This window comes from Neltuma alba, unplaced genomic scaffold (assembly GCF_004799145.2).
Source record: "Neltuma alba isolate B1F8T4 unplaced genomic scaffold, ASM479914v2 tig00010631_pilon, whole genome shotgun sequence".
Taxonomy (NCBI): domain Eukaryota; kingdom Viridiplantae; phylum Streptophyta; class Magnoliopsida; order Fabales; family Fabaceae; genus Neltuma; species Neltuma alba.
This window is the reverse complement of record NW_021635485.1, coordinates 424,808-451,219: the sequence shown is the minus strand read 5'-3', so window position 1 is coordinate 451,219 and position 26,412 is coordinate 424,808. Positions and strand designations below refer to the sequence as shown.

General features: G+C 35.8%; 3 protein-coding genes and 1 pseudogene across 11 annotated transcripts; 1 reads left to right on the top strand and 3 right to left on the bottom strand.

The window, feature by feature from the left end:
• Positions 1-7,168: 7,168 nt before the first annotated feature.
• Positions 7,169-8,742, bottom strand: LOC114757781 (uncharacterized). Its single transcript, XM_028946863.1, has 2 exons — positions 8,381-8,742; positions 7,169-8,288 (listed from the first exon to the last, which is right to left on the bottom strand). Exons 1-2 carry the CDS (start codon positions 8,740-8,742, stop codon positions 7,169-7,171), a joined length of 1,482 nt encoding a protein of 493 aa, XP_028802696.1.
• Positions 8,743-9,172: 430 nt separating this feature from the next.
• LOC114757780 (cysteine-rich receptor-like protein kinase 10) lies at positions 9,173-13,901 on the top strand (annotated as a pseudogene).
• Positions 13,902-13,987: 86 nt separating this feature from the next.
• LOC114757777 (uncharacterized) lies at positions 13,988-16,858 on the bottom strand. 2 transcript variants are annotated; one of them, XM_028946860.1, is made up of 3 exons: positions 16,738-16,858; positions 14,475-14,649; positions 13,988-14,336 (listed from the first exon to the last, which is right to left on the bottom strand). In XM_028946860.1, exons 2-3 carry the CDS (start codon positions 14,643-14,645, stop codon positions 14,265-14,267), a joined length of 243 nt encoding a protein of 80 aa, XP_028802693.1. In that variant the 5' UTR covers positions 14,646-14,649; positions 16,738-16,858; the 3' UTR covers positions 13,988-14,264. The 2 variants fall into 2 exon arrangements, with proteins under 2 accessions (XP_028802693.1, XP_028802692.1); XM_028946859.1 differs by lacking the exon at positions 16,738-16,858 and adding an exon at positions 16,505-16,590.
• A 1,748-nt stretch (positions 16,859-18,606) lies between these two features.
• On the bottom strand, positions 18,607-25,991 carry LOC114757775 (pentatricopeptide repeat-containing protein At3g61360). Of its 8 annotated transcripts, none has more exons than XM_028946855.1 (4): positions 25,735-25,991; positions 25,335-25,410; positions 21,229-21,373; positions 18,607-20,521 (listed from the first exon to the last, which is right to left on the bottom strand). In XM_028946855.1, the coding sequence occupies exon 4, from the start codon at positions 20,396-20,398 to the stop codon at positions 18,866-18,868; it is 1,533 nt and encodes a 510-aa protein (XP_028802688.1). In that variant the 5' UTR covers positions 20,399-20,521; positions 21,229-21,373; positions 25,335-25,410; positions 25,735-25,991; the 3' UTR covers positions 18,607-18,865. The 8 variants fall into 8 exon arrangements, with proteins under 8 accessions (XP_028802688.1, XP_028802690.1, XP_028802689.1 ...); XM_028946857.1 differs by lacking the exon at positions 25,335-25,410 and having other exon boundaries at positions 25,673-25,798; positions 25,877-25,991; XM_028946856.1 differs by lacking the exon at positions 25,335-25,410 and having other exon boundaries at positions 25,735-25,798; positions 25,877-25,991.
• Positions 25,992-26,412: the final 421 nt, after the last annotated feature.

The following is a 26,412-nucleotide window of genomic DNA, read 5'->3' as shown; positions in this document are numbered from 1 at the left end:
CAGTCGACGAAACAGGAACTGCTTCCACTCAACGAAAGCAACCCCCCTACTCGATGAAAGCAACCCCCCCACTAAGTGAAATAGGAACTGGAACTACCTTCTCCAGTCAGCGAAAGCAACCTGCCGACACGACGAGAGCAACCCGCCAAAACAGAAAGTGCCCCCACTCGGAGAAACCAAATCGAAGCTCCTCTAGTAACCAAAAAGGGTTCTCTAAAATCACATTGCCGCCGTCGCTTTTGAAACTAAATAGGTAGGGAACTTGAATATTGTTGTTCATAGAGCATTTTCGATGGGTCCCCGAAGCTTAAAATGTAATTATGCAGTGATGCTCTTTGTGGTTCCGTCTTTGTTGTTCCCATAGAAGTTGCTGTAGGACGAAAAAAGTTGTTTTCATGTTATTGCTCATGTGTTTGGCTGTGTACACATTTGGAAATGATTGTGATTGATAGTGTTTAATCCATTTTGGGTGGCCTTTAATTGGAACAAAGGATTGGTTTTGTTGTGGGGATTGTTTTATTTTGATTTGAAGGAAAAGAACAAAATGGAAAGGATAGTTTTGTTGGTGTTATTTGACTTTTCTAAAAAGAGTATAGCTTTCTATGTGGAGAAGGTGAGATTTTAAGGAAGTTGAATTTAGTAAAATTTTGTCTGCATGCGTGGCAATGATAAAGTTACTTTCATTTTCATTGAATGGTTTAGGCTGAAAAGTTTGTCCTTGCGTGGGTAAAATTTGCAAAGGTTATCCTGTTGTAGTAATTTAGAAAGTAGTAATTCTATTAGTTGAGTAGTAAATTTGATGAGATAAGTAGTAAATAGTACTAGTGGGTTTCGTATTGAAATAACAACTATTGGTCTGAGAACGACTAAATTTGTGTTGGCAATGACTACATTTGTTAATTGATATGTTAATAAAATTTACAACATTAATTAGAGTAATTGACTACATTCGGCAATGGAAAAGAATAGATTTGGTATGGAAATGGCAACATGTTGTGATGCAAATTCAATTGAGTGGACAATAATATTGAGGTGATATATTAATGAAATTTACTACATTTGGTAATTGATTGGACAATAGTTATGAGGTGATATGTTAATGAAATTTACTAAATTTATTAGTGGAATTTACTACATAAGTCAATGAAAGTGACCAGATTTGTTATGGGAATAATAACATTGTCGTGATGCAAATTCATTTGAATATGCAATGGTTTTATAGGTGATATGTTAATGAAATTTACTACATTTGTTAGTGAAATTTACTACATTAGTCAATGAAAGTGACCAGATTTGTTATGGGAATAACAACATTGTCGTGATGCAAATTCATTTGACTATGCAATGGTTTTGTAGGTGATATGTTAATGAAATTTACTACATTTATTAGTGGAATTTACTACATTAGTCAATAAAAGTGACCAGATTTGTTATGGGAATAACAATATTGTCGTGATGCAAATTCATTTGACTGTGCAATAGTTTTATAGGTGATATGTTAATGAAATTTACTACATTTATTAGTGGAATTTACTACATTAGTTAATGAAAGTGACCAGATTTGTTATGGGAATAACAACATTGTCGTGATACAAATTCATTTGACTGTGCAATGGTTTTGTAGGTAATATGTTATTGAAATTTACTACATTTGTTAGTGGACTTGACTACACTTGTTAATTGAGTGGACAATGGTATTTTGCTGGTATGTTAATAAAATTTACTATATTTGTTAGTATAATTGACCACATTTGTTAATGGAATTGACGACATTGTTGTGAAAGAAATATATTATTATGAATGACTAACAAGTGGTGTCATTGCAGCAGGGAAAATGGAATTACAAGTACAAGTAGAAGGAGAAGGAGAGGGAAGTGGACAAGTGAAGAATGGGTACATGCTGTTTCTTCATGAATTTAAGGCGAGCAAAGAGTTTAGGAATAGGAGAGAAGAAGTTAGGGAGGGAGCAAAGGCATGGAGGGAGCTGCCACCAGAGAAGAGGAAGAAATATAATGATAAAATGAACAAACCAAAGAAGCAAGGGACGAAGAAGAAGCGGATGAAAAAAGTTGCTTTTAGCACCCATTGCTCAGTTTGGCAATACAAGTCATTGGTGGAATTTATAAATAGCAATGACAGATTGAAAGCCAAGGTACAAAGTTTGGGATTCGCAAGTTTGCTTGACATGGGATGTGAGAGACTCCCTCGTGACCTCATAGTACGCATGCTTCGAGCATATGATCTGCCTACTCATCAATTTACAATAAGGGGGAAGATCAAGGAAATTGATGCAGAAGATATTGCGGAGTTGTTGGATGTACCCCACATAGGGGAAAATGTAAGAACGGATGTGGATGATGATGATGAAACATATAAGAGGTTGAAGAATGAATATGGTAAAGTCTCTTTTACCAAGATACTCAAAGACATTAAATCTGGGGAGAATGAAGAGAATTTTGAGTTCTTGTTCATGCTGTACACACTTGGGAGTTTTGTAGCTCCTACCTCACAAACAACAGTGAGTGATAAGCTAGTAAGGGTGATGTGTTGTACTATGAATTGATTTCACCAATTTGATTGGGCCACATACATTGTGAACAACTTGTGGAAAGAGATGGAAGATTATGTTGAAGTGTATAGAAACGTAGGGGAAGACAATGATGAAGGGAGTTGCAACGTCGGAGGATGCATCTACCTCTTATTCGTATGTATTTATTACCATTGTTTTTTTGTTGTATGTTTGAATCGAGTGATGATAAAGTTAATAATTTGATGTTGCAGTTATATCTTGCTGAGCGCTTCCCATTATCTAAATCTGTTAGAGATGGGTCAATAAGTGCTATTCAATTCTGAACTGATGAGAGGATAAAGGAGATGACAAAGAAAGAAAGGCGGAGCAATGGAGGCTTATTGTATAAGGAGAAGGCTCGAAAGTTAGGGTTGGAGATGAGGAAAGAACAAGGAGAAGTGTCGCTGACTTACACCCGGTGTGTGCTTTGCTTGGTAATTTCAATGTGCATTAACAAGATAAAGTGTTTGTTCTTTTTTAATAATGTGATGCAGGAGTTGCAGAGCTTACATCAAAAGTTGATGGCTGTAATTGATTTAAGCTACAAGAGACTTGTTAGTGCAGTAGAGGACGAGCTACATAAGGTACACATAACGATGGAGGAAAATCGTACTGTGGGAGATGAGGGCCATAGTGAAGTTGGAGATGAATATAAGGGAGAAGATGAAGCTGATGATGGTGATGATGATAACAAGGGAGGTGATGATGAAAATGAGGGAGATGATGATGGTGGACTCCACTCAGGACACGTACCTCATCATGGAGATGACTCGGACGAGGCTGACATGATTGATGTTGAGGAAGAAGGAATACAAGTTGGAAATATGGATTCCCTTGATGTTTCCCCCATGGACAAGAATGCACAGCCTAGGAGATCACAGAGGGAGGTGAAGTCGGCCATAAATTCTCCATGGATTTTGACAATGCCTGTTAAGAGGAAAAAGAGGAATATGGAGGAAAAGGACAAGTTTTTAACATGATATCCCGCATGTGTTCAAGTCAGGAGGGTGACATGTAAGTTACTACTCGCATAACTGTGAATGATATTACTTATTGGTTGTTTACTGATTAATTACACACATAATGATACTGGGAACACATTTTTAGGCATTTAGTTAAAATATCTGACGAGGATATCACTCGAGATCAGCTAAGGACACTTGGAGGAATTAAGAGAATAGGTAACTGGGTAAGTTAGTATTGTGATCTTGGGTTGAGTACTATAACTTTATATTTGATGCTCATGTATACCTGTGGGAAAAACTAAAATTTACTTGCAAACAGCTCATTAGTTGTGTGCAAGACTTTACTGGCTGATATGAAGAGCGAAGGAGAAGTGAAGTGACACATATTTGATGCTGACTTTATGGTAAGGTTACTAAGATGTTTACAAAATAATTACTACTACATGACTAATCATTCAATACTACAGGCAATACTAGCTGCGAACCCATCTCGGTGGGATGCTAGAAAACGAGAAAAGCAGTTATTGCCTGAATATGTCAGTTACAATATAGGAGACTGTGACTTGATATTTGGACCTACACTTGTTGGTGCTCACTGGTTTTGTCTTGTGCTTGAGCCTAAGACAATGAATTTTTATGTGTTGGACTAAATGAAGCCAAGTTTTCCTGCTAAGAAGAGTAAGAAGAAAGGTGCAGCTGATGATGATATGATGACTGTGATCACCGGATGTGTAAGAATATTGTTACTGTTCTTGTGTAAGATACTGTTTGTTTACCAAATTATTACAAATGCAAGTATGTGTTGTGCAGAGGGATCGATTTTATGATATGATTGAGATAGTAAAGCCCAATACCATTTGAAAGAAGCAGATGAGTGACATTATTTGGGCCCCTATTCCTCAACAAAACAATCTGTGAGTGGTATTACTTGTTGATGTAATAATGTATGAATGCTACTTCGTGTTTCACTCATGGACATTGTTGCCATGTGCAGGCGAGACTGTGGCGTTCATGTTTTAATATGGTTGAGCAAATGGGAGCCCGGTGTGACGCTTGACTACAGTGAAGAACATGTTGCTGATTTCTGACGAAACCTAATGTGGTGGCTTGTTAATCATGAGCTCAATTCAAGGAGTGAAGAAGCATTGAAATTGCTGTCATCCGCAGAACCCACATCGAGGAAAAAGCAACGTGCGTCACGGCACTAAATTGCGCTGTCTAAGTTAAATGATGTCTTAGTTAAAGTTATGTATGTAAGGGGATTTGCAAACTGTTTTCAGGGAATGTAAAGGTGTCTCATTTTCAAGTAATGTTAAACCATTTTCCCATAGTGTTACTACACATGTGACGAGATTTACAACTGTTGAAGTGAATTTGACCACTTTTCAAGGGGTTTGACAACCTGTTTTGAGAGGCAGGGCAACTTTTCTCAACAAAAACACAAATACCACACTGAGTTTGACAAAACACATAGTGGGAATAACAACTTTTACAGTGAATGTTACTAGTTGTTCAGTGGGTTTTCCAACTGTATGTTTATTGGGCTGGGCAACTTTGGTTCTAAAATGATACAACTCGACAGTGAATTTTGCAAAACACATAGTGGGATTTACAACTTTCACACTGAGTTATACAACTTTGTAATGGGTTTTGCAACCTTCTGTTTTTCTCTGGGCAACCTTCCTTTAGAAACCATACAATTCCACGCTGAGTTTGACAAAACACATAGTGGGAATAACAACTTTCACATGAGTGTTACTACTTGTACAGTGGGTTTTGCATCCCTATGTTCATTGGGCTGGGCAACTTTGGTTTTAAAACGATAGAACTCGGCGGTGAATTTTGCAAAACACATAGTGGGATTTACAACTTTCACAATGTTATTTACTACTTGTATATTGGGTTTTGCAACCTTATGTTTATTGGGCTGGGCAACTTTGGTTTTAAAACCATACAGCTCGACGGTCAATTTTGCAAAACACATAGTGGGATTTACAACTTTTACAGTGAGATTTACTACTTCTATAGTGGGTTTTGCAGCCTTATGTTTATTAGGCTGGGCAACTTTGGTTTTAAAATAATAGAACTCGGCGATGAATTTTGCAAAACACATAGTGGGATTTACAACTTTCACAATGCTATTTACTACTTGTATATTGGGTTTTGCAGCCTTATGTTTATTAGGCTGGGCAACTTTGGTTTTAAAACCATACAACTGGTGATGAATTTTGCAAAACACAGTGGTATTTACAACTTTGTCAGTGTGATTTACTACTTGTATACTGGGTCCAACAACCTTTTGGCAGCTGGGCAGATTTTTTGTCATGAACAATACAATTCGATGCTGAATTTTACCAAAAACCAGCAACAATATGACAGCAGATACATTACATATATTGAAATGACTGCACCTCAAGTACATCACGGTAAACATTGAACCATTAACTTTCATACTAACTACACGTGCAATGGAATTTACCATTCACGGAACAGTATTTACCAAAAACCAGCAGCAATATGACAGCAGATACATTACATATATTGAAATGACTGCACCTTAAGTACATCACGGTAAACATTGAACCATTAACTTTCATACTAACTACACGTGCAATGGAATTTACCATTCACGCAACAGTATTTATCAAAAACCAGCAGCAATATAACAGCAGATACATTACATATATTCAAATGACTGCACCTCAAGTACATCACGGTAAACATTGAACCATTAACTTTCATACTAACTACATGTGCAATGGAATTTACCATTCACGCAATAGTATTTACACCAAAAAATCACCATATCTATTGACATCTAACTTCAACTTGGGTTTGGATTCTTGCATGTTCTTCTTGTGTGCCCAACTTGTTGGCATGTGCTACAATGGTAGATCTTTCTATTTTGGAACTGTGACTCTCATCTTTTTATTTTAGGCCTTCCTGGTGGTCGATTAGTCAAAGGCAGTGCCAAGAACACTTGACTTGCTATATTTTCCACCTAGTAATTGTTAGGATTTGGCATGTCTACTGTCACCACTGGAATCATAGTCCTGCCATAAATCTTTTGCTGTGATGTAATCTTGTAGCATTCATCAACAAAATCATACACATTGCAATTCACAGCCTTAATAGCTGCACAGGCATGGGGACATGGAATGCCTGACATTTGCCAAGCTGCACAGGTGCATTCGCCTAGACCAAGATCAACATATACAGCTCCTTTTGCTATATGGACACACACCCTACCTCCTCCATAAGGTATACTCAACATACGTGCTGATCTCGCAACATTGTCCACCAATTTTACATCTATGTTTGGGCCTACACCATTTTTCCAATTACTCATTGCTATGCTTACTGCATACATCTTCTTTGCCACTTTCTCATGATGCTCATGTATAAGTTAGGCAACATTATATCGTCTCTCTTTCAACATCCAAGCATTGAATGACTTAGCAAGGTTTGTTGTGATGTTATCCCACCGTTTAAATGGGAATTTACTTAAGGCCCACCTTTCAACATCACCATGATTAAGAAGCCACTCAAATAATTGTGGATTGAACTTTCTCATGTTATCCATTGCACCATCAAACTCGGTGTCAAGCCTTGCATATGCAATGGCATCCAGGTATTACAATCCCTCCTCCCTTGCTTTCCCACTAGTCTTCCTCTTTCCTCTATTTAATTTAATCATTTGTGCACTGAAGTTTTCCTTAACATGTCTGTAACAGTATGCATGCCTCTCACCACCAAATATTGCTTGCACAGCACCTATTATTGCATTGTGTCGATCTGACACAATTGTCAATTCCATCGACCTAACTATCTCCTTAATCATGTATAAGAACCATGTCCAATCCTCAAGTGTCTCTCCCTTTACAATAGCAATCACAAAAGGTAACAATTCATTGTCAGCATCATAAGCAGAGGTCGACAGTAACAGCCCCTTATACGGTCCACTTAAATGACATCCATCAATGTACAGTACATGTCTAGCACCAGCTATAAAGCCTTCTATACAACACCCATATGCTATGAATGCACGCTCAAATGTGTTATTAGTATTACCTACCCATATGGCCACAGTTTTGTTATCTGTTTCCTTCAACCGTTCACATATACATGGAATAAGCATATAAGACTGGTCAAGCTTGCCATGTATGTCCTCTAAAGCTTTTTGCTTTGCCCTATATGCTTGTTTATATGTCAACTTCACACCATAATCTCTTTCCAAAGTCTTCCTTATATCATTTGGACGCCTGTCTATGTGATCATTTAACTCATCAGTGATGATTGATGCTGTCAAGCTAGCTGAACCACAATGTTCCACACGAAGATTGTCTTGTGCATTATGAACATGCTCATTTATGAATGTTGCCACACGTAAAAAGGGAGTACTCTTTCTACCCACTCTTGCACTTATCCTCCACGGACAACCTTCAACACTACATTTCACATACATTTTTTCCCTACAATTTTTCACATACTTGTACTCAAACTTGTTTGCAATATTGAACTTACGTACTTTCTTCTTGAAATCTTTTGCATTTGCAAAAGTCTGGTTCCATCCTAACAACAATTTCTTCCATTTCAAAGAATTCATCTCCGGCAAAGGTGTAGGTGCACTCACTACTCCGTATGGCAGGCTTACATTAGGTCTTTCACTGCCTCCAGAACTTGTACTTTCCAAAGCATTTCCCTCTAACGTAGGCTCATCACTCTGTTCTGATAGTCCTACCATTCTTGAGATCCTGCATTTATAATTACCACTGTTGTTAAGAGATTTACTACAATATTACAACAATTATCAACTTTCATAACCAAAAAAAAATTTCTCACTTACGTTTCTGGATAACCCATTCCTTCCTCCACATTGTCACTACCTTTATGTGCTATATAAATATGTGCATTACGATCATTATATTCAAATAGATTATCAACTTCACCATCATCTATAAGATCTACCAATACCCTCTCATCAAAACTCGAAGTGTATTCAATATCACAGCCATGACAATCCATGCTGAACCATTCTCCTATCATTGCCCTCAAATCTTCAAGTTTTGTACCCTCATTTATTACTCTTACTCTGACAGTCCCACCACAGTATTTAACTTCGCCATCGTCATTTTCTACAAACTTCCCATCTACGTGAAAATAACAAGCAAGTCTTTTTGAAGATGTTGATACAATGTTACAAGACATCACCACTTGCTAACTTGCAGCAAACAACATTAAATAATAAAAAATTAACTTCTCCGCCAATTAGTTTCTATCAACGTACGTGACACCCAAAACACACACAGAGAGAAACTTTTCTTCTATTCGCAACTTTATTATAGGGTTTCACAACTCCATTATTGATTTTAACAACGTTCACCACCTGAATGCAAACTTCACGCCTACGTAATTGCTTGCCACCTTTTTTTATTTCCGCTACGTCATTTGAAATAGTCAATATAAAGTATAAAACCTCATCTCCAACACACCCGTCCCCACCATTGCACCATAAAGCAGACACAAAAAAGAACTACCCAAACCCCACCATCACGTAATGCGACATGTTCACTCTCTCTCTTTGCTACAAACCCTCTTGCCCACAACCAAAATCTATTAAATCAGCAATCCCAACAAAATGGTGATGCGGAGGAGTAAGATTATACCATTTCCAAAGACTACCGACTTAAACTTACCTCTTTTCAACTTTAATGTGTTGCTCCAGCATTCCTCTTTCCTTCTTTATGTGCAGCTCAACCGGTGCTCCTATGTTTATTTTTGTTTCAGTTTCACTTCCTTTTACCTCACTAATAAGGGCATTTCAGTCTTTTGGCCAAAAATCTGAATTCCATATTGGTACCCAGTGCCCTATTTGTCATTTTGCTTATTCAGGTGCCTTATTTGTCTTTTTGAAATTCAGGTGGTATTTTGTTGTCATTTTCCCAAAAAAAAATCTATTCTCAACATGGTCAAAAGAATCAAGCCATCACCCACCCACTACGTTCCTTGACGGCTCATAAACTCCAAACCTTTGAAAATTCTATCATCTTTACAAAACTAAATAAATCCCTACTTAAACTCCCACAAATATCACACAAACTATCATGGTAATAACAATCATGGCACACAAATCCTCGTTTCTGCTCTCATTCTTCTTCTTCCACTTTCTCTCCTTATTACTTATTGCAGCCCATGCAACCAGCTTCAGCTCAATAATACTAAATCCATCTGCAAGACCAACACTACAAGCGCAGAACAAGAAGCAAAGCCGCTTGATTATAGATATACATGTTTGGACCGAAATGGTGTGGCTCCATCAAGCAAATACCAAAGCAATCTCAAGAATCTCATATCTTCACTTTCTTCTGATGCTTCAACCGGCAATGGATTTGGTAACAAAACTGCAGGTAGTGATAAAGATAAGGTGTATGGGCTTTATCTTTGTAGAGGGGATGTGAATTCAAGTTTATGTCATTCTTGTGTTCAAGATTCTAGCAGATTGATCCAACAGCATTGTCCCAATAATGCTACTGCAGTTTTATGGCACCCATTTTGCCTTCTCAAGTATATCCTGTTAAATTTATATTTCTGTAAGTAACTTGTATATGGGTCTACTTAAGCAAGAAGTTGTCAATCAAAATTTATATCTGGAATACTGGTTGATACCATTTGTAGTCTCTAAAGTTTGAAACTAGTGTTTTTAGATGGACCAAAATAAGGTCAAATTTTAAGGACCAAGACTATTGGTTTCAAGTTTCAAGAATGAAAACCAAAACGAAGTCCAATTTTAGGGACTAAAGATGGTATTAATCTTCTTGAATGTATAAGATAAGAATTTATCATCATGATCAGACTATAATTATACCATTTGTATTGATTACATGAATTTATGTCACCGACTTGATTCATGAAAGAAATTCTGCTAGTATTAAATAGGTACTCCAACGAGGATTTCTTCGGCAATCTAACTCTAAGGCCTCGGATTCCCATGTTTGATGCAACACAAAACTTAACGAGTACAGGAGAGTTCGACAGTGACGCTAGGATTCTGATGAACGGTTTGATACAGACAGGTTCAGAGACAAACCTGATGTTTGGGACACACGTGTTCAACATAAATGGCACCCAGAAAAGGTATGGTTGGGTTCAGTGCAGCAGAGACATAACCAGTGAAGAGTGCAGAACATGTCTGAGCAATATGCTTGAAGAAGTTGAGAATTGCTGTGAAGGCAAGAGGGTTTGGAGAATCTTTTCTCCTAGCTGTATTGTTATGTATGAGACTCAGCCTTTCTTTGTAAATGATTCTGGGTTGATTGCTCCAACGCCCCAGCCAGGTACCATTTTGTTTCTTTCATGATATAGTAGGTGCAGTTTTGTGCATTTCATGGAACTCAGAAAATAAATTGTGCTATTCACAACTTGTAAATAATATGATATGTTGACATAAACGTGAAAATAACCTCTTTTCTTGAAGATATTCTAAAAATAGTCATCAAAAGTTTGATTGTATATGCAAATCCGTTTGCATCTTTCATTGTCAGTGAGCATGTGAAAACTAAAGATGAACCTCTTGTAAATTACTTTCCAGGTCAGAAAACCTTGAAAAAAATAGGCTGCAATTTTATTTTATTTATTTATTTTGCAATTTTGCAGGTGAGGAAAGTAGTAACAGGTCAATGCTTAGAGTTATCGTTGTTATAAGTGTAGTAGTAGTACTAGCTCTACTGGTTTTCTGCACAATCTACTTCAGGTTCTTGAGAAAGAAAAAAGGTTAAGTTCTAAGTGAAAAGTCTTGAAGAATTTCATTCAACAAATGGGGCATAAATTTTTATTGTCTTATTATGCTTGATAACAATGATTGCAGACAAACAAGCAGTGCAGGAAGATGGGCTAAATCCAGTATTTTCTCAGGATCAAACTGACGAAGAGAATTCTATGAGTACTGACCTTTAGATAATGTCCCTGAAAACTATTCTTCAAACTACTTGTAACTTTTCTGAAGAATGTAAATTGGGAAAAGGTGGATTTGGCTCTGTATACAAGGTACTGAATTTACATACTACATACACTTGCTTATTGAAGTTATTTTCACCTTCTCCACCTTCCCAACATTCTTAGATTTAGTTTACGTTAGAACTTTCTTTAACCTAATCCTACACTTAAAATTTTGAAATCAAGGGAGACCAGACCAGGTTATGGGATTTCGGAGACCAGGTTAATGAGATATTGTACTAGAGTATTTAAGCAAGTTAGTCCTCCTATCTCAATATCTAACTTACGTTGAAGAGTTCTCAACTTTAAGATGCCCATCCATTAGCATCGGAGTTTGTAAGTTGGCAACTTTAGTCAACATAGAAGGTGAATGAAGTGGCACAGTAAGTGCCTTCCAAGACATCAACTCTCCACAGGAGGAAATTGATGGTGATAATGTATGGGATACTTAGTTCCAATTGAAATTGTATGAAATACTTTATATATTAGTTCTTCCAACTTGGCTCTTAGGAGAGGTTTCTTCACACTACTTGGATCCCCGTAAAAAGACAAAATTTGCACTAACATCTCTTATATTAAGCTTTGAAAAAGTCATTAATCTTTAGGTAATTTTGCATTATTGGATCAGGCTACTTGAAGTTTCTAAGGTAAAAAAATTGCTCAAGGTAAAATCTCTCCTTTGAAAGACAGTAGCTTTGCAAAATTCAAAGCAAGGAGGATGTGACTATAAATTTGAAAACTTCAAAGATAAATCAGATTTATTCAAGTTTAATTGTTTCTCTTTCAACTTTCTTACGTTTGAAAGCAAAAAAAATGATGGTTACAGGGTGTTTTACCTGATGGGAAGGAAATAGCAGTAAAGAGGCTGTCAAAAACTTCAGGGTAAGGATTAAAAGAGTTAAAGAATGAAGTGATATTGATTGCAAAATTGCAGCATCGGAACCTTGTGAGATTGTTAGCTTGCTGCATTGAGCAAAATGAAAAGCTACTTGTTTATGAGTACATGCCTAATTCTAGCCTCGATTTTCACCTCTTCGGTAAGTTACACATACTTCTTTTGAGTTTCACTAAATTTTTACAAACATCCCTATTGGGTATGGGTGGCATTTTATATTTGTTAAAATTTGCCGTTCAACTTTTTCTCATTAATCCCATTTCATCTGGGTATCAGCAGACTCTGCAATTCTTATAATTTTATTGCTTTCAGATATGGAGAAGCGTTCCCAGCTGGAATGGAAGCTGCGATTGAGCATCATTAATGGAACTGCAAAAGGACTTTTGTATCTCCATGAAGACTCTAGACTAAGGGTTATTCATAGGGATCTAAAAGCTAGTAATATACTGTTAGACCTGAAATGAATCCAAAAATTTCAGATTTTGGATTAGCAAGAGTTTTTGGAGGCGACCAAAGGCAAGCAAATACTATCAGAGTTGTGGGTACCTAGTAAGTTCAATTTATAACGCCTTTTGTTATTGTTATAGCATTTGAAAGCCAATATTTTCATATGAATACACAACATAAAATTAACTATATTGATTTATTTATTTTTATTCTGAGCAGTGGTTACATGGCTCCAGAATATGCTATGGAAGGCTTGTTTTCAATAAAATCATATGTATTTAGCTTTGGTGTTCTCCTACTAGAAATCATTAGTGGAAAAAAGAATGGTAGATTCTACCTTTCAGAGCACGGTCAAAGCCTTCTCATATATGTATGCTTTCTGCCTGCCTCTCTTCCTCGACAATATACCACAGGGAACAAATCAATTGGAATTTTCAAGCTTTTGAACAGTAACAAAACAATTCATCTTCTTAGGCCAAGATCTGATTCCAACTTTGAAAAAACAAAATATGCCTTTTCCTTTCAAGCAATTGAAATATCCTTGATGACTTCAGAAACATTGCTCCATGTGCCATAATTTTATTGAAAAAATCCTGAACCAACTACTTGAAAAACTAACTAAAACCTAAAGCATTTTTCTTATAAAATTTGCTTTTTAATCTAACCTAAAAACGCATTTACCATGTAGGCATGGAGGCTCTGGTGTGAAGGGAAGGGCTTGGACCTAATGGATCCAATATTAGAAAGGTCATTTGAACCTTCTGAAGTTCTCAAGCGCATCCAAATCGCCTCTTATGTGTGCAAGAAGATGCAGCAGACAGACCAACAATGTCAAGTGTAGTACTTATGCTTGCAAGTGACTCAGTGAACCTTCCAAGGCCAACACAACCTGCATTTTCTGTTGGAAGAGGTTTCACAGAGAAAGAGCCTTCATCAAAAAATACTACCCGTGACTCCGTCAATGGAGTAACTATTTCTGAAGTTTTAGCTAGATGATCCTAAGGACTAGACAAGACTTTCTTTCTGTAAGATTGTGATGGCATGGATGAATTTTGTACATAAGAGTGGCTATGAAAGAAATTTTATTATTTTTTTTCTTGTGCATGAAAGAATTATGCATAAGAGAACATTATTTTAATAATTTCTTATCAGGTAAATTACACAAATCTTCCTCGAATGTTGTTCAAATTATAAAAACATCCTCTTTAACTTTCAAAATTAGATAGACATCCTAAAAGTTAAAATACAGAAATTTCATCTGAATTTGCATAAAAAAATATTCCAAGAGACATTACAAGTTGTACTCCTAGCATCACATCCAAACTAGCACCAAAATGGCTACGCTGGGCAATTCCTGGACTTGAACCATACAAATGCTTCAAATTAGAACGTCAGACTACTTCCTTCCCCTGTTAAGCCTTTGCAGTTGATAATTGATACTTCCCCAGGCGTTTCTGTTCTTTTTACTCTGAAGCAAACAAGAGTGAATAAATTTTCGCACTCCTTTTCCCACACACACGCTTTGGAAAAAATAAGCATAGAGAAAGGAAGGGACAAAAAGAAGAATGAACAAGCATGCTTTTATTAGAATAAAAATCTATATTACCTGCGAATCCAAACAGGTTTTTAATAATTCTTTCTGCCGAGTACACACATCACTATTACCCTGGTTAACAGCCATACAGCTGAGAAAAGTCATCATTTCCTTCATGCAAGGTTTATGGAGTGAACCATATCTCTTAGGGTTAATATAAAGTCCACCAGCCTTCCGCCCCATTATCCTACAATTCAACCAAAGCAATCCACCAAGAAAATGTTAACAGCATTTAGATTTAAAAAGCATGTAAGTGTGAAAATCTTAAGGGGGAAAATTACAATTTACAAATGTCAATATCAACTCGTGAATATGAATTTAATCCTCACTTTTCATGTGATCACTAAGGAACATTAATCCACATGAAGAACAATGCAGAGCAATTTTATAAATCCCTGATGCTCGCATAGGAAATATTCATCCATGCCTGCCTTTCTTTCTATTCCCTTCTATGTTCAGTGTACATGTCACTAAATAGAAATATAACACGTACGAGCAAAATCTTAAATAGCTGATGCAACACACACTTGCACAGTTGCAAACAGAATGGAAAATAGGAAGAAAGGTAGAAACAGAGGTGTGGTTTTTTTTTTTTTTTTTGGGTTGGTTTTTTTTTGTTTGGGGGGGAAGGGGACAGAATGTTGGGGAAAGACGGAGCTTAGAACCTGGAGAGGAACGAGCGAACTGAAATTCTTACAGGGAGTAAAATTTCATTTATCGAAGTCTAGAATACAAGCACTATCATTAGCTACTGAAAAGAACAACTCAAGGCATTGTTGAAGTTTGAATGCGGGATATACAGCCTCATAAAGTCTCAATGAATAAGATTGTCTATCGCTTCATGACTACATTTACCAGATCTAGAAGTGTTCCTCCCCGTATCTCTCATCTTATAGGGTAATAATGCCAGAGAGAAAGTGACAAGCGCAAATAGAGTCTTTCCAATCAGGCCAGTTAAGAATCACAACATCTAAATCCATGTTACGAAATGAGGCACACAAAAACTTATTGTATCAAGAGCTAAGGAGACCTCCATGGGCCATGGAAGGCAACTCGAATAAAGGCCTCAAACCAGTCAATATATTAATAGCAGGTGAAGACAAGGCTTAGGTCCAAATGAAGTAGTTGTAGAGCATGTTATTTCACCCATCATGTAAATAAGTATGTTATGTTCAATACAAGTGATTTCATTATTGAAGTTATATGTTTATAAGAACTTGTGCGTTATTTAATTAGTGGGTTTTATTTTTCTGAGATAAAATTACATATTTCATTTCATTTTAATATAGCCTGCAAGGACACTTAAGTTTCCTTATAAGATTTAGCCTATTCAAACGGTTTAAGAAGGTTGCAGGCAAAACAACTTTTGAAGAAATATAATTCTTGTGGGTCGTTTTTAGCTCTCTCTATGGTTTCTTCCTAAATTGCTTTAATTTAGCACAGACAATTCCCTTCGCAGCATCCAAAACTTCATTGACATTCTGGGTTCATGAGTTTCCAGTTCATAGGGTTCAGAATTCCACATCTGAATCTGATTACAGGGTTTAGGGTTCTTTATGCAATTGATTTGGTGGTTTCGACTGTGATTTACCTAGAGGTTTCTATGGCAAAATGGTTCTTGCTGACCCAATATCTTACCTTCCCTAAATTATGCTTCTTCCACATAATTATAATTGTAACCTTCAATCAAAAGCTTTAGTAAAATAACACAGAAACATCATACAAGTGAAACAGAAGAAACATTGCTCCAATTATTCACTACATGCTGATTGGACAAACATATCATAACCTTGAATCACACCTTTGTTTCCTTAAACTTGTAAAATCAGAGTTCAAATGTTTGGAATTGGATTGGCTAGCTGCGTGCAAGCTGTAAATTGGGTCCTAAATCAGCTTCATGGACTTGGTTTGGCAGGAAAACAGAGTATAGCCATTTCAGATTATTTCAAAACGAAATTCCAAGCCAAATAAACAAAACAACCCGCTAATTTATGGAGGGGCGAGGAAAGCTAAAGTGTTTTCGGACAAGTCTAAGGACTTACAATACTGAAACTTCATTCATAGAGTGATAAGTGCTAGGAGAATCAAACACATCATCAAACTTTTTTCCAGCAGATTACAATCTTTCATCGGAAGATTGTCAAAAAATACCAAAAATGAAAAAAAAAATTCATGCTAGAAGACGGCGAGAAAGAAGCGCTCATGAATCCAAGCAACACGAAATCACCCATTCAGAAGCAAGAGCAGTGAATTGGAGGCGAAAAGATGAGGTTACCTGCGAAGAACGAAAGAATGGATTACTGAAGAGCGAAGAGAAGCAGCTGCGATTGTGATGAAGCGGGAGGAAGAACCGCGAAGAGCCGGGGAGGGAGGAGCTAGGGCAGCCGGAAAGGAGCAGACGCCGACAAATACGCCGTAGTCCTCATATATGCAAATATTTTATATTACCTCCGCCATAAAACTAGTTTTATTAATTCAAATAGATTAAAGAATACTTATTTATAATAAATATTAATTAAGTGTATTAGTTAAAATTATTATTATTATAAAAACTATCTTAAAAAAATAAATAAATATGAGAGACAAAATAAATCGAGAAAAGTCAAGTAAGTTTTTATATTAAAAACTAGAGGTAGTGTGTATATATATATATATATAAGAGAGAAAATATTTTAAATAACAAAAGAAAAGTGCTGAAAAATCACTCAAAATTTTATGCCCGAATATACTTAATGACCTTAGCTTTTTTCCCTCCAACAGGGTGAAGTGTCCGTTTTACATGATTGAAAATAAGTTGTTAAGAATTGCACCGTTTAAAATTGGCTGTATATGAGTTTATAAACAAATTTTAGATATTTTTTAAAAAAAAATCTCAGTATTTGTAAAAAATCATATGAGATCATCAGTGACCTCCTCAAGCACGACGCTCACAAAAGAGGAAAAAACAAAAAGAATCCACTCCAAACCCCGTTAATCTTCATCATTGACCTTTAATTTTGTTGGATGTTTGAGTTGAGGATCCATGATTTGATTGTTATTCACTTAATTTTGAGCCTTCTTTTTAATTGATGACTACTCATAATTAAGCATAAGAGAAATGCTTCTTGCCATATTTGGGTATGTTTCCACACTCAACCTATTCAACATTTTATATGGAAAAAGTTAACCTGAAGTGATTCCTCCTTTGCCTTCAAATGTGTGAGAGCAAGTTTTCAATGGATTATTCGGTCTCCTTTGTTTGATAATGAATCAACAACCTTTGATTTATAGACATAAAATAAAAAAAGCAGATTTCTTCTTGCAAGCAATCATTGGAAGGATCAAGTAATATTGTCAAACAAAACTTTGTGCAACTGTTAAGCTGCTTTGTTAGTTTTAATATGGGCTTTATTATTTATCTCCTTCGTTTATTTCTTTTTTAAGTTCTTGTCCTCCTTTAGAATCTACATTGTAATGATTTTTGTTATTTTAATGGCATTTTGGTCTTTTAATTAAAAAAAAAAAAAAACAGTGGCTCATATAATCATTTGCCTTCTCAACATAGGGGGAAAAATTCGGTTCTTCATCCAAACGTCAGCTATTCAAGAATTTAAATATGTCAATTCTTTTTTTGAATTTGCTGCTCAATCAGCTAACACATTTGCTCGGCTTCGTAACGACCATTTGACCTTTAATAAAAAAATTCATTATTGCTAAGGAGTAATTGGCTATTGTGGTCAATGTATTAAAGAATTTCTTTAGAGAAATACAATTTTAAAAATAATTTTACAATATAAAAAATAAATGTGAAAAATTTTTTATCTCAATCTATATAAAAATAACCAAACACCTCCTAAATGTTTTTGGGATCAATCACTCCACCATCATGGCTCCCCATTTGAAGCCTCCACTTCACATCGACCGTGTTGATAACACATTCGTTACTTGTGATTAACCAAATTACAAATTAATTATCTAACTCTTATATCTGATATTTTGCCTTTTCATTTCTACACTTTGCCAACACTTTTGGTGATTGCTACTTAGCGTTAGGTCTTGCTCGATGGATTGGTATTAATATTCTTTTTCTTCTAACAAAATGTATTTCTGGTTTAAAAACCTCCTTTATACTTCGTCGTAAATTTCACCCGCGAGTAACCTGCTAAGCGATAATCCATGTCAATCCTTAAATCTAAAATTCTCAATGTAGCATTATGATAAACAGAGTATTAAATGCCCCATATTGAAATGTGCTAAAATAGCTCTGTCAATTTGGAGGCCGATCTGCCTTGAACAAAATTTTACTTCATACAGGCCGCAAATTCATCTGAAAAGATCCTCCCAATAGGATAATTTTGTAAAAGATATTTAAAAAAAATATTTATTTTACCTCCACATACTGGTATTATGAAAAATACAATAAGCTAAATTCTCTCTCTGGAGGAAGAAATACCTTTTGCATGCCCTCTAGATGGAGGCAAGATAGTTTCCAATTTTTTTATCATCTGGTCAAGCTTCCTCAGTTTGTCCACATCACCCGCCTGGATTAAAAACCTTTCAAGCATTAGAAAACTTGATTCACTCATGTGCCTTCCCCTGCCTAACATTTGTTTGCAGCACTCAAAAGCTTCTTGTAACATACCCCTTGAGCATAACCCAGTGACCAAAAGATCTAAAGCATGAGCATGAGGACAATATCCTTGATCTAAAAGATATTGCCATAAAGTTAAACTTAAATCAAGACGAGAATTTTGACAGAAATATTTCATCAGCATAACAACCGTCCTTGTTTTTGGAACAAAGTTTCTCTCTGTCATCTTGTGATAAAATTCAATTAAACCTCCAATGTCATTAGACCTCATTAGTCCAAAGAAAATTGTATGATAAGTCACACTATCATGTTCAATGTGTCTCTCAATCATCTCATCCATCAATGAAAGCGCAGATTTAATATCTTTTGATTTAACCAATGAACTTATCAAAGCATTATAAGCACCTGTATCAGCAACTAAGTTTCTCAGATGAATCTCGTTAAATAATTGCCATGCCTTGCTTAAATTTCGAACCAGCCCAGCTCCATGAATCAATGTGGTTATTGTTTCTATTGTGGGAACGCAATTTCTGCGTTCCATCTCCTCCACAAGTCTCAAACCATCCCCAAAACAACCTTTCTTAGAGTATGCATCAATTCTGATATTATAAGTTATGGTATCAGGATGAAAACCTCGTCTAACCATATCATGGTAGAATAGTTCAACAGCAGTTACATCACCTGATTCCTTGAAGCCCAAAAGCAAGATATTCATGGTCTTGGTATTGGAGGGAAATCGAGGATACATCTTATGGAACACCGACCTTGCCTCCTTCATTTGTCTTTGTGTGCAAAATGCTTTAAGAAGTACATTAAACTCATCACTGCCAAATTTACGCCCAACAAATATATCACTCTCCATCCTTCTAAATGCTTCAAGGGTATCATCATAGGATTTGTATTTGGCAATTTTTGACAGCATGATGCTCATTGATTTCAGTGTGATCAGGGAAGGATGTGTATTTCTGGTTTCTTCCAGCAACTCCCATGCCTTGTCAAAATAACGCATCCTTGTCAGGATATGAAGTGCCTTGTTCAACGCCTCAGAACTTGGACAAGACTGGGATTGATGAAGGTAAAATTTGAAAAACTCAAGGGCTTTAAGACCATTGGAATGAGATGCAAATAGCCGCCCCAGCACATTCTCCACAAAACAAGGAGAGAGGGTAGCAGGAGGGATGTGCTGGTGAAGTGCAGGCTGAAGAGACTCTTCAGGAAAGGGATGACTGTTAATAATTCTGGTGATTTTGTCTATATCAGCTACATTTTCTAAAGAAAGATTGGACAATTTGATGATAAAATTTAGATATGGGGTTGTCTTTCGGGGTATTTGATTGCTCTGGTTTAGTCTTATCAAGGCAAGCATTTCTCTTTGCCCAAACTTCGTAAAATATTTAAAAAAGCAGGCACTTGCCCATTTCTCGTTTCAGAAAATGGCACCTCTCTACATCCTAGAACCTTAGCCATTTAAAATAAAAACAGAGGGTCCCTGTTCCAGCATAATTACAAATATTCAGATCAGATTGAAACAAGAAAATAGAGATCCAGCATAAGCAAAAACATTTAAACATGTGGTGTTATAAACTGCAACTTGGATTCACATGGACATGCATATGAAGCAACCATAAAATTTACATGGGAAGAGAAAAATAAAAAAGATTGGGACAATAGAAGGTAATTTGTACTGATTACAGAAAGCTGGAAAAAAGATTCTGAAATCATTACACGCATAGAACAGACATGAAAAATCTTAAAGATTACCCACAAGAGGATCACAATCCTGAAATAAAATGATACAATAATAAACCATCACTTAAAAGTTATTTCTCATGCGATACTTATTCAATTTCCATACATATATACATACCCATGACCGAATCATCAATGCTAACCAGTAACCATTGTAACGCATGAAGCATAAACAATGAAACCATCAAGCAATGCCAAGCACGAGTTTGTTTCTGACTTCAGTGGAAAGAAAGTCGATGCCCTATACAGCCTCTATTCATTTTGGATAAAACAAATCAATCATCATAAAAGCAGCCACAAACACTTGAGACCCATACGTTCAGAACTTTGTAATGAATTATCAAAGAGAAAGCAGAAGGGAACCATAGTTTTGGAAGTGAAAAAAATTGTGTAACCTACAAGAAATAGCAATAAACTATTGGTCAGAATCTGCCAGTCCAGAGGTACCTCTTGGTGTTGCATCCTTCCGCAATCCCAATGCTTTGGTTTGAGAAATAAAGAATGGTTGTGGAGGATTCTCCTTCAGACATGCTTCCCATGATGCTCAATTGAGCAAGAAACAATTCTCCAGACTCACTTCTCTTCCGCGAACCTGTACAGAATTTTTCAGTTACAATCAACAGCACAACTCAATCCCAAGTTCACCAAAAACCCACTTTCAAACTAGATCTTGAGCAACAGTAGTGGAAACCACGGCAGATCCCCACACTCGGAAACTTTTACAATGAAATGGAAACATGGAAAACAAATGGGCTGCGTGCACTTTTTCTTTTTCACCTTTTTCAATGCTACAACCTTCATAGCTTGTGTTATCAAAGAGAATGCTTTAAGTGAGGTTTATATTTCTTGCCTTCTTGTTAAGCATCCAATGAATCATTGGTTGGGATGAGAATTTTTTCAACACTAAGAGATGTCAAATTCCATCTTATAAGCATGGTTTAATGTGTAGAATAAACTAAAAAATAATTTTATAAATAAAAAATTAGGTACACTTAGAATAAAAAAATTAAATATATGCTTCTTGCTAAATGATGACTATAAAAATATGACAAAAATATTTCTATCTTTTATACAGCAACACAATATCTTTCGCTCAGAAAAATAAGACCAATCGCAGGGGGAAAAAAGAAAAAAGCAGCTTCTCCTTTTCAGTCTTATGCTCTAGCAGTCAACCAAATGATTCCAATCAACCCTTGATCTACCTAGATAACACCATGGATTAAATATCATCAGACAATAAATTAATTCTAAATCATATATCACAACTACCAAATTATCTTAGCATAAAAACTGGTAAGATGCTCTCAGTTGAAAGGGCAGGGTTTTCCGCGTGAGAGAACTTGAAAGGGAGAGCCTCTATCACCGAACACAGCCCACTTCAGGTGCTTGACAAAGCCTTCTCTCATTCTCTAAATAAAAAGGAAATTAATCCTTTTCTTTTAGAAAATGACATCATCAAGCAATGTCAAGCAGAAGTTTGTTTGCGTTCAAAGAAAGAGGCTTTATGCCCTATACAGCCTCTATTCGGTGTGGTTAAAGCAAAATCAATCATCATCGAGCAGTCTACAAACAATCAAGATTGACAAGAGTTTAGAACATCATGCTGAATTATTAAGGTATTTTTGTTGCATTGTTTTTAAAAAATATTTTTGCATTAAAAGGGGTAAGTTGCTCTCAGTTGAAAGGCCAAGGTTTTCCACGTGAGAGAACTTGAAAGGGAGAGCCTTTATCACTGAACACAGCCCACTTCAAGTGCTTGACAGTTGACAAAGCCTTCTCTCATTCTCTAAGCGAAAAAGAAATTAATCCTTTTTCTTTTAGATAATGAAATCATCAAGCGATGTCAAGCACGAGTTTGTTTCTGAGTTCAATGAAAGAGGCTTTACACCCTATACAGCCTCTATTCGGTGTGGTTAAAGCAAATCAATCATCATCGAGCAGTCCACAAACAATTAAGATTTATAAGAGTTTAGAACATAGTTCTGAATTATTACAATATTTCTCTTAAATTGTTTTTTTAAAGTTTTAAAATTAAGTCAATTTAAAATTTTCTGTCAATAAAACGAAATATCATTCACTGGTACAAATAAGATAGGTGTCAATAATACAAGGGCAAATGACACTCGAGTATCTTCAACGACACATAATGACATGTAAGGACTTCAATTTTTCAAACTGACATTTAAGCACCAAGATCCTTATCTGATGGGAAAAAAAATGCTGCCAACCAAGATATCCCCACTTGACACAAACACAATGACTTTAGAAAACCAAAAGCTCAAACACAATTTCTAAAAGTTTCACAAGTAATGAGAGCTCAATGGTAAAAAAATCCGAGACCCCATTTTTGGATTACTCTGTTGTTTGAATTCTAGAATTTATCATAGAATAAAAAGTCAAAGACTAATGGCACGTTTGGTTCAACGCATTGCATCTAAATTCCTTGTAATCCTGATGCAATGCCAACTTTCACACATTTGGTTCGGACATTTAGGTTGTAAAGCGGATTACAAGATGTATCAAGATTACTTCAAATGATGTAATAGGGATTACACTATTAAAGGTCAAGAATAAGGATTACAACAGGCGGGAATTTAAGAAAAGACATTATTTATCCTTGCATTTTCCATCATATTTCTCCACCCTGATCTCTCACTCATCTTCAAAATCTTCCTCCAGCTTTCACTCCTGGACTTTCCACTTAGAGAGAGAGAGGTTGATCTGAAATGGTACTTGGGGTTTGAATAGATGACACATTGGAGAGGTGTTTCAAGAATTTCAGAACACAAAATGAATCAGCCTTCTAAGCCTCGTTTTGGTTTTTACTTCTTATTTTTTTGATAAATAGTTTTTACTTCTATCTGGTTTTGATTCAATTTTGCTGGAAGAGATGCAATCCAAAATACAAAAGCTTGTCAGAAGAAAACCAATAGACACTCCTATTCTCATGATCTGAAAAGAAGAACCTTGCCCACCTGTGAGTGCTGTTTTGTGGGCCCATAAACTGATCAATGGAAAACAAAGAAGCTGCATTGAGGGTCGGCGATGGATGAGGAAGAAGGAGCAAACAGATACCTAATTAAAATTTTATCTGAGTTTAGGGGTATCTTTGTCCTTTTAGTTTTATTTGTGTTTAATTAAATACAAAATAATAAATTAAATTTTATCATTCGTAATGTTGAACCAAACAATTTTATTATAATTGTCATTACATTACATTACATTCAAAGAAGCTGCATTGAGGGTCGGCGATGGATGAGGAAGAAGGAGCAAACAGACACCTAATTAAAATTTTATCTGAGTTTAGGGGTATCTTTGTCCTTTTAGTTTTTTTGTGTTTAATTAAATACAAAATAATAAATTAAATTTTATCATTCGTAATGTTGAACCAAACAATTTTATTATAATTGTCATTACATTACATTACATTCAAAGAAGCTGCATTGAGGGTCGGCGATGGATGAGGAAGAAGGAGCAAACAGATACCTAATTAAAATTTTATCTGAGTTTAGGGGTATCTTTGTCCTTTTAGTTTTATTTGTGTTTAATTAACTACAAAATAATAAATTAAATTTTATCATTCGTAATGTTGAACCAAACAATTTTATTATAATTGTCATTACATTACATTACATTCCCAACTATGACATTCCATTGCATTCCCACATATTCCATGAACCAGACAGGCCATAAGTGACATTGTAACAGGGAAAAAGTTATATATAGACTATAGTAGTAATGGTTTGTATGCATTTTTCCGAAAAAGAAATACAAGAGATTGAGTCCAAAAAGTGACGCACGCTAAAAACTAAGGCAAGTCTCCAGCCAATAACAAATATAAAGGGGTCCAATAATTATAGCTCATGATTTCCATGCCATGATTGGTTAGGGGAAAATGCTTTTCTAATCCACCTCTCAAGCATCGTGAAAAACAAAACCCAATGTCAATTTACAAGACAAATATAAAGATGGGAGGAAATCTTTTTCAATAAAAGAGAAAAATAAAACTACGCAAATTTTTAAGATATATTGCTCAAAAGTAACTTCTTTTTAGTCTTAATCTCTAGCACTCAAACCTAACCTAGTTAACAACAGGCATTAATCACCTTATACTAAATTATAAAGTGTACATAAAAAAATTAGAATTTAAATAGTTTTGCATATAGTTGCTCTCAGTTGAAAGGCCAAGGTTTTCCACATGAGAGAACTTGAAAGGGAGAGCCTTTAACACCAAAGCCAATACACTCCAAGAACTTGACAAAGCCTTCTCTCATTCTCTAAATAAAAGGAAACTAATCCTCTTCTTTTAGAAAACGAAATCATCAAGCAATGCCAAGCACAAGAAGTTTATTTATCACTTCAATGAAACGGGCCTTGTGCCCTTCACAGCCTCTATCCGGTGTGGTTAAAGCAAATCAATCATCATCGAGCACCCCCGAAATATTTTAAGATATAGGAAATTTCAGAACATCATAGTGAATAAACAACAAGAAAACCATGATGGATAGATGCAGATTAACCATATTTTGCAAGTAGGAAATTGTGGAACCTACGAGAAATAGCAAGAATCTATAGTTCAGAATCTGCTAGTCCAGAGGTACCTCTTGGTGTCGCATCCTTTCGTATTCCCTATGCCATGGTTAGAGAAATAGAGAATCATAGTGGATGCATGGCTGGTGCTGAAGTAAATGTTCAAAAATTAAGAGAACAAAGACGCCTCACTTGAAAATTTTTCACGGCAGAAATCAAGACTGAAGTCTATATAATGATGTATGCAGTACAGCTCAAGCAGTCAACACGGTATCTTGCAACTAAAATTATTTCTTTAGAAATGAAAAGATAAAAAATTCTGACTTTAAGCGCATTGCATTGAAATCCGATTCTCACTCACTTGGTGAACATAATCACACTCAGGGTAGAAGGAAAATTCCAAAGGCAAGACTCAGAAGATACCGGAGACAAAGATTCACAATATTCTTCACAGTTCACACAGAGTCTCGAGCACAAACACCGTATCCTGAAACACTCGAACTCGTTCTACACGCTCGAACACCAAACTCGAAAAGAGAAAGCAGATAGTTTGAGTTCACGCTACAGTGTCGAGTTCTTTCTACACCATGAATGAGATGCCAGGAGATTCTGAGAGTGAAGACAAAGGAGAAGATCGATCGAGGACTTGGAGCGGCGGCAGCAGGGGTGTGATAGATTTATAAGGTTAGACACAGCCAAGCGAACGTTGTGGGAATTCGGAGATAGGGTTTCTCCATGATTATTAATTAACTACTACCTCATGTCTTTAATATAAGACCATTTTTTATTTGATCTTAATTATAAGATCCCAATCTATTTTTTCTTTCATATTTATGCATTTTTTCCAAGATAGTCCTTCTAATAATAATAGTTCTAACCAATACACTTAATTAGTAAGGATATTTTAGGAATGACAACACTTATTTATTACAAATAACTAACTTAACTTACTTCCTTAATCCCCTCAAATAAGTCAACTGGGTCTTATAATTAGGACCGGAGGTAGTATTAATTATTAATTGACTGATAAACAAATCGTGAAGGTAGACGTGTCATAGTTTGAAGCTTATTTGGAGATAGAGTTATTGTTCGCCATCACAA

What these genes read in the sequence shown, in the direction of transcription:
- LOC114757781 (XM_028946863.1), bottom strand. Translation starts at nt 8,742, where the DNA reads ATGTCTTGTAACATTGTATCAACATCTTCAAAAAGACTTGCTTGTTAT. An exon ending in GGAATGGGTTATCCAGAAAC is followed by an intron (nt 8,289 to 8,380) that starts GTAAGTGAGAAA and finishes TTATAAATGCAG; the next exon opens with GATCTCAAGAATGGTAGGAC.
- LOC114757777 (XM_028946859.1), bottom strand. Translation starts at nt 16,524, where the DNA reads ATGAATGAAGTTTCAGTATT. An exon ending in ATGAATGAAGTTTCAGTATT is followed by an intron (nt 14,650 to 16,504) that starts GTAAGTCCTTAG and finishes GTTGAATTGTAG; the next exon opens with GATAATGGGGCGGAAGGCTG. An exon ending in AAACCTGTTTGGATTCGCAG is followed by an intron (nt 14,337 to 14,474) that starts GTAATATAGATT and finishes TGTTTGCTTCAG; the next exon opens with AGTAAAAAGAACAGAAACGC.
- LOC114757775 (XM_028946854.1), bottom strand. Translation starts at nt 20,398, where the DNA reads ATGCTTGCCTTGATAAGACTAAACCAGAGCAATCAAATACCCCGAAAG.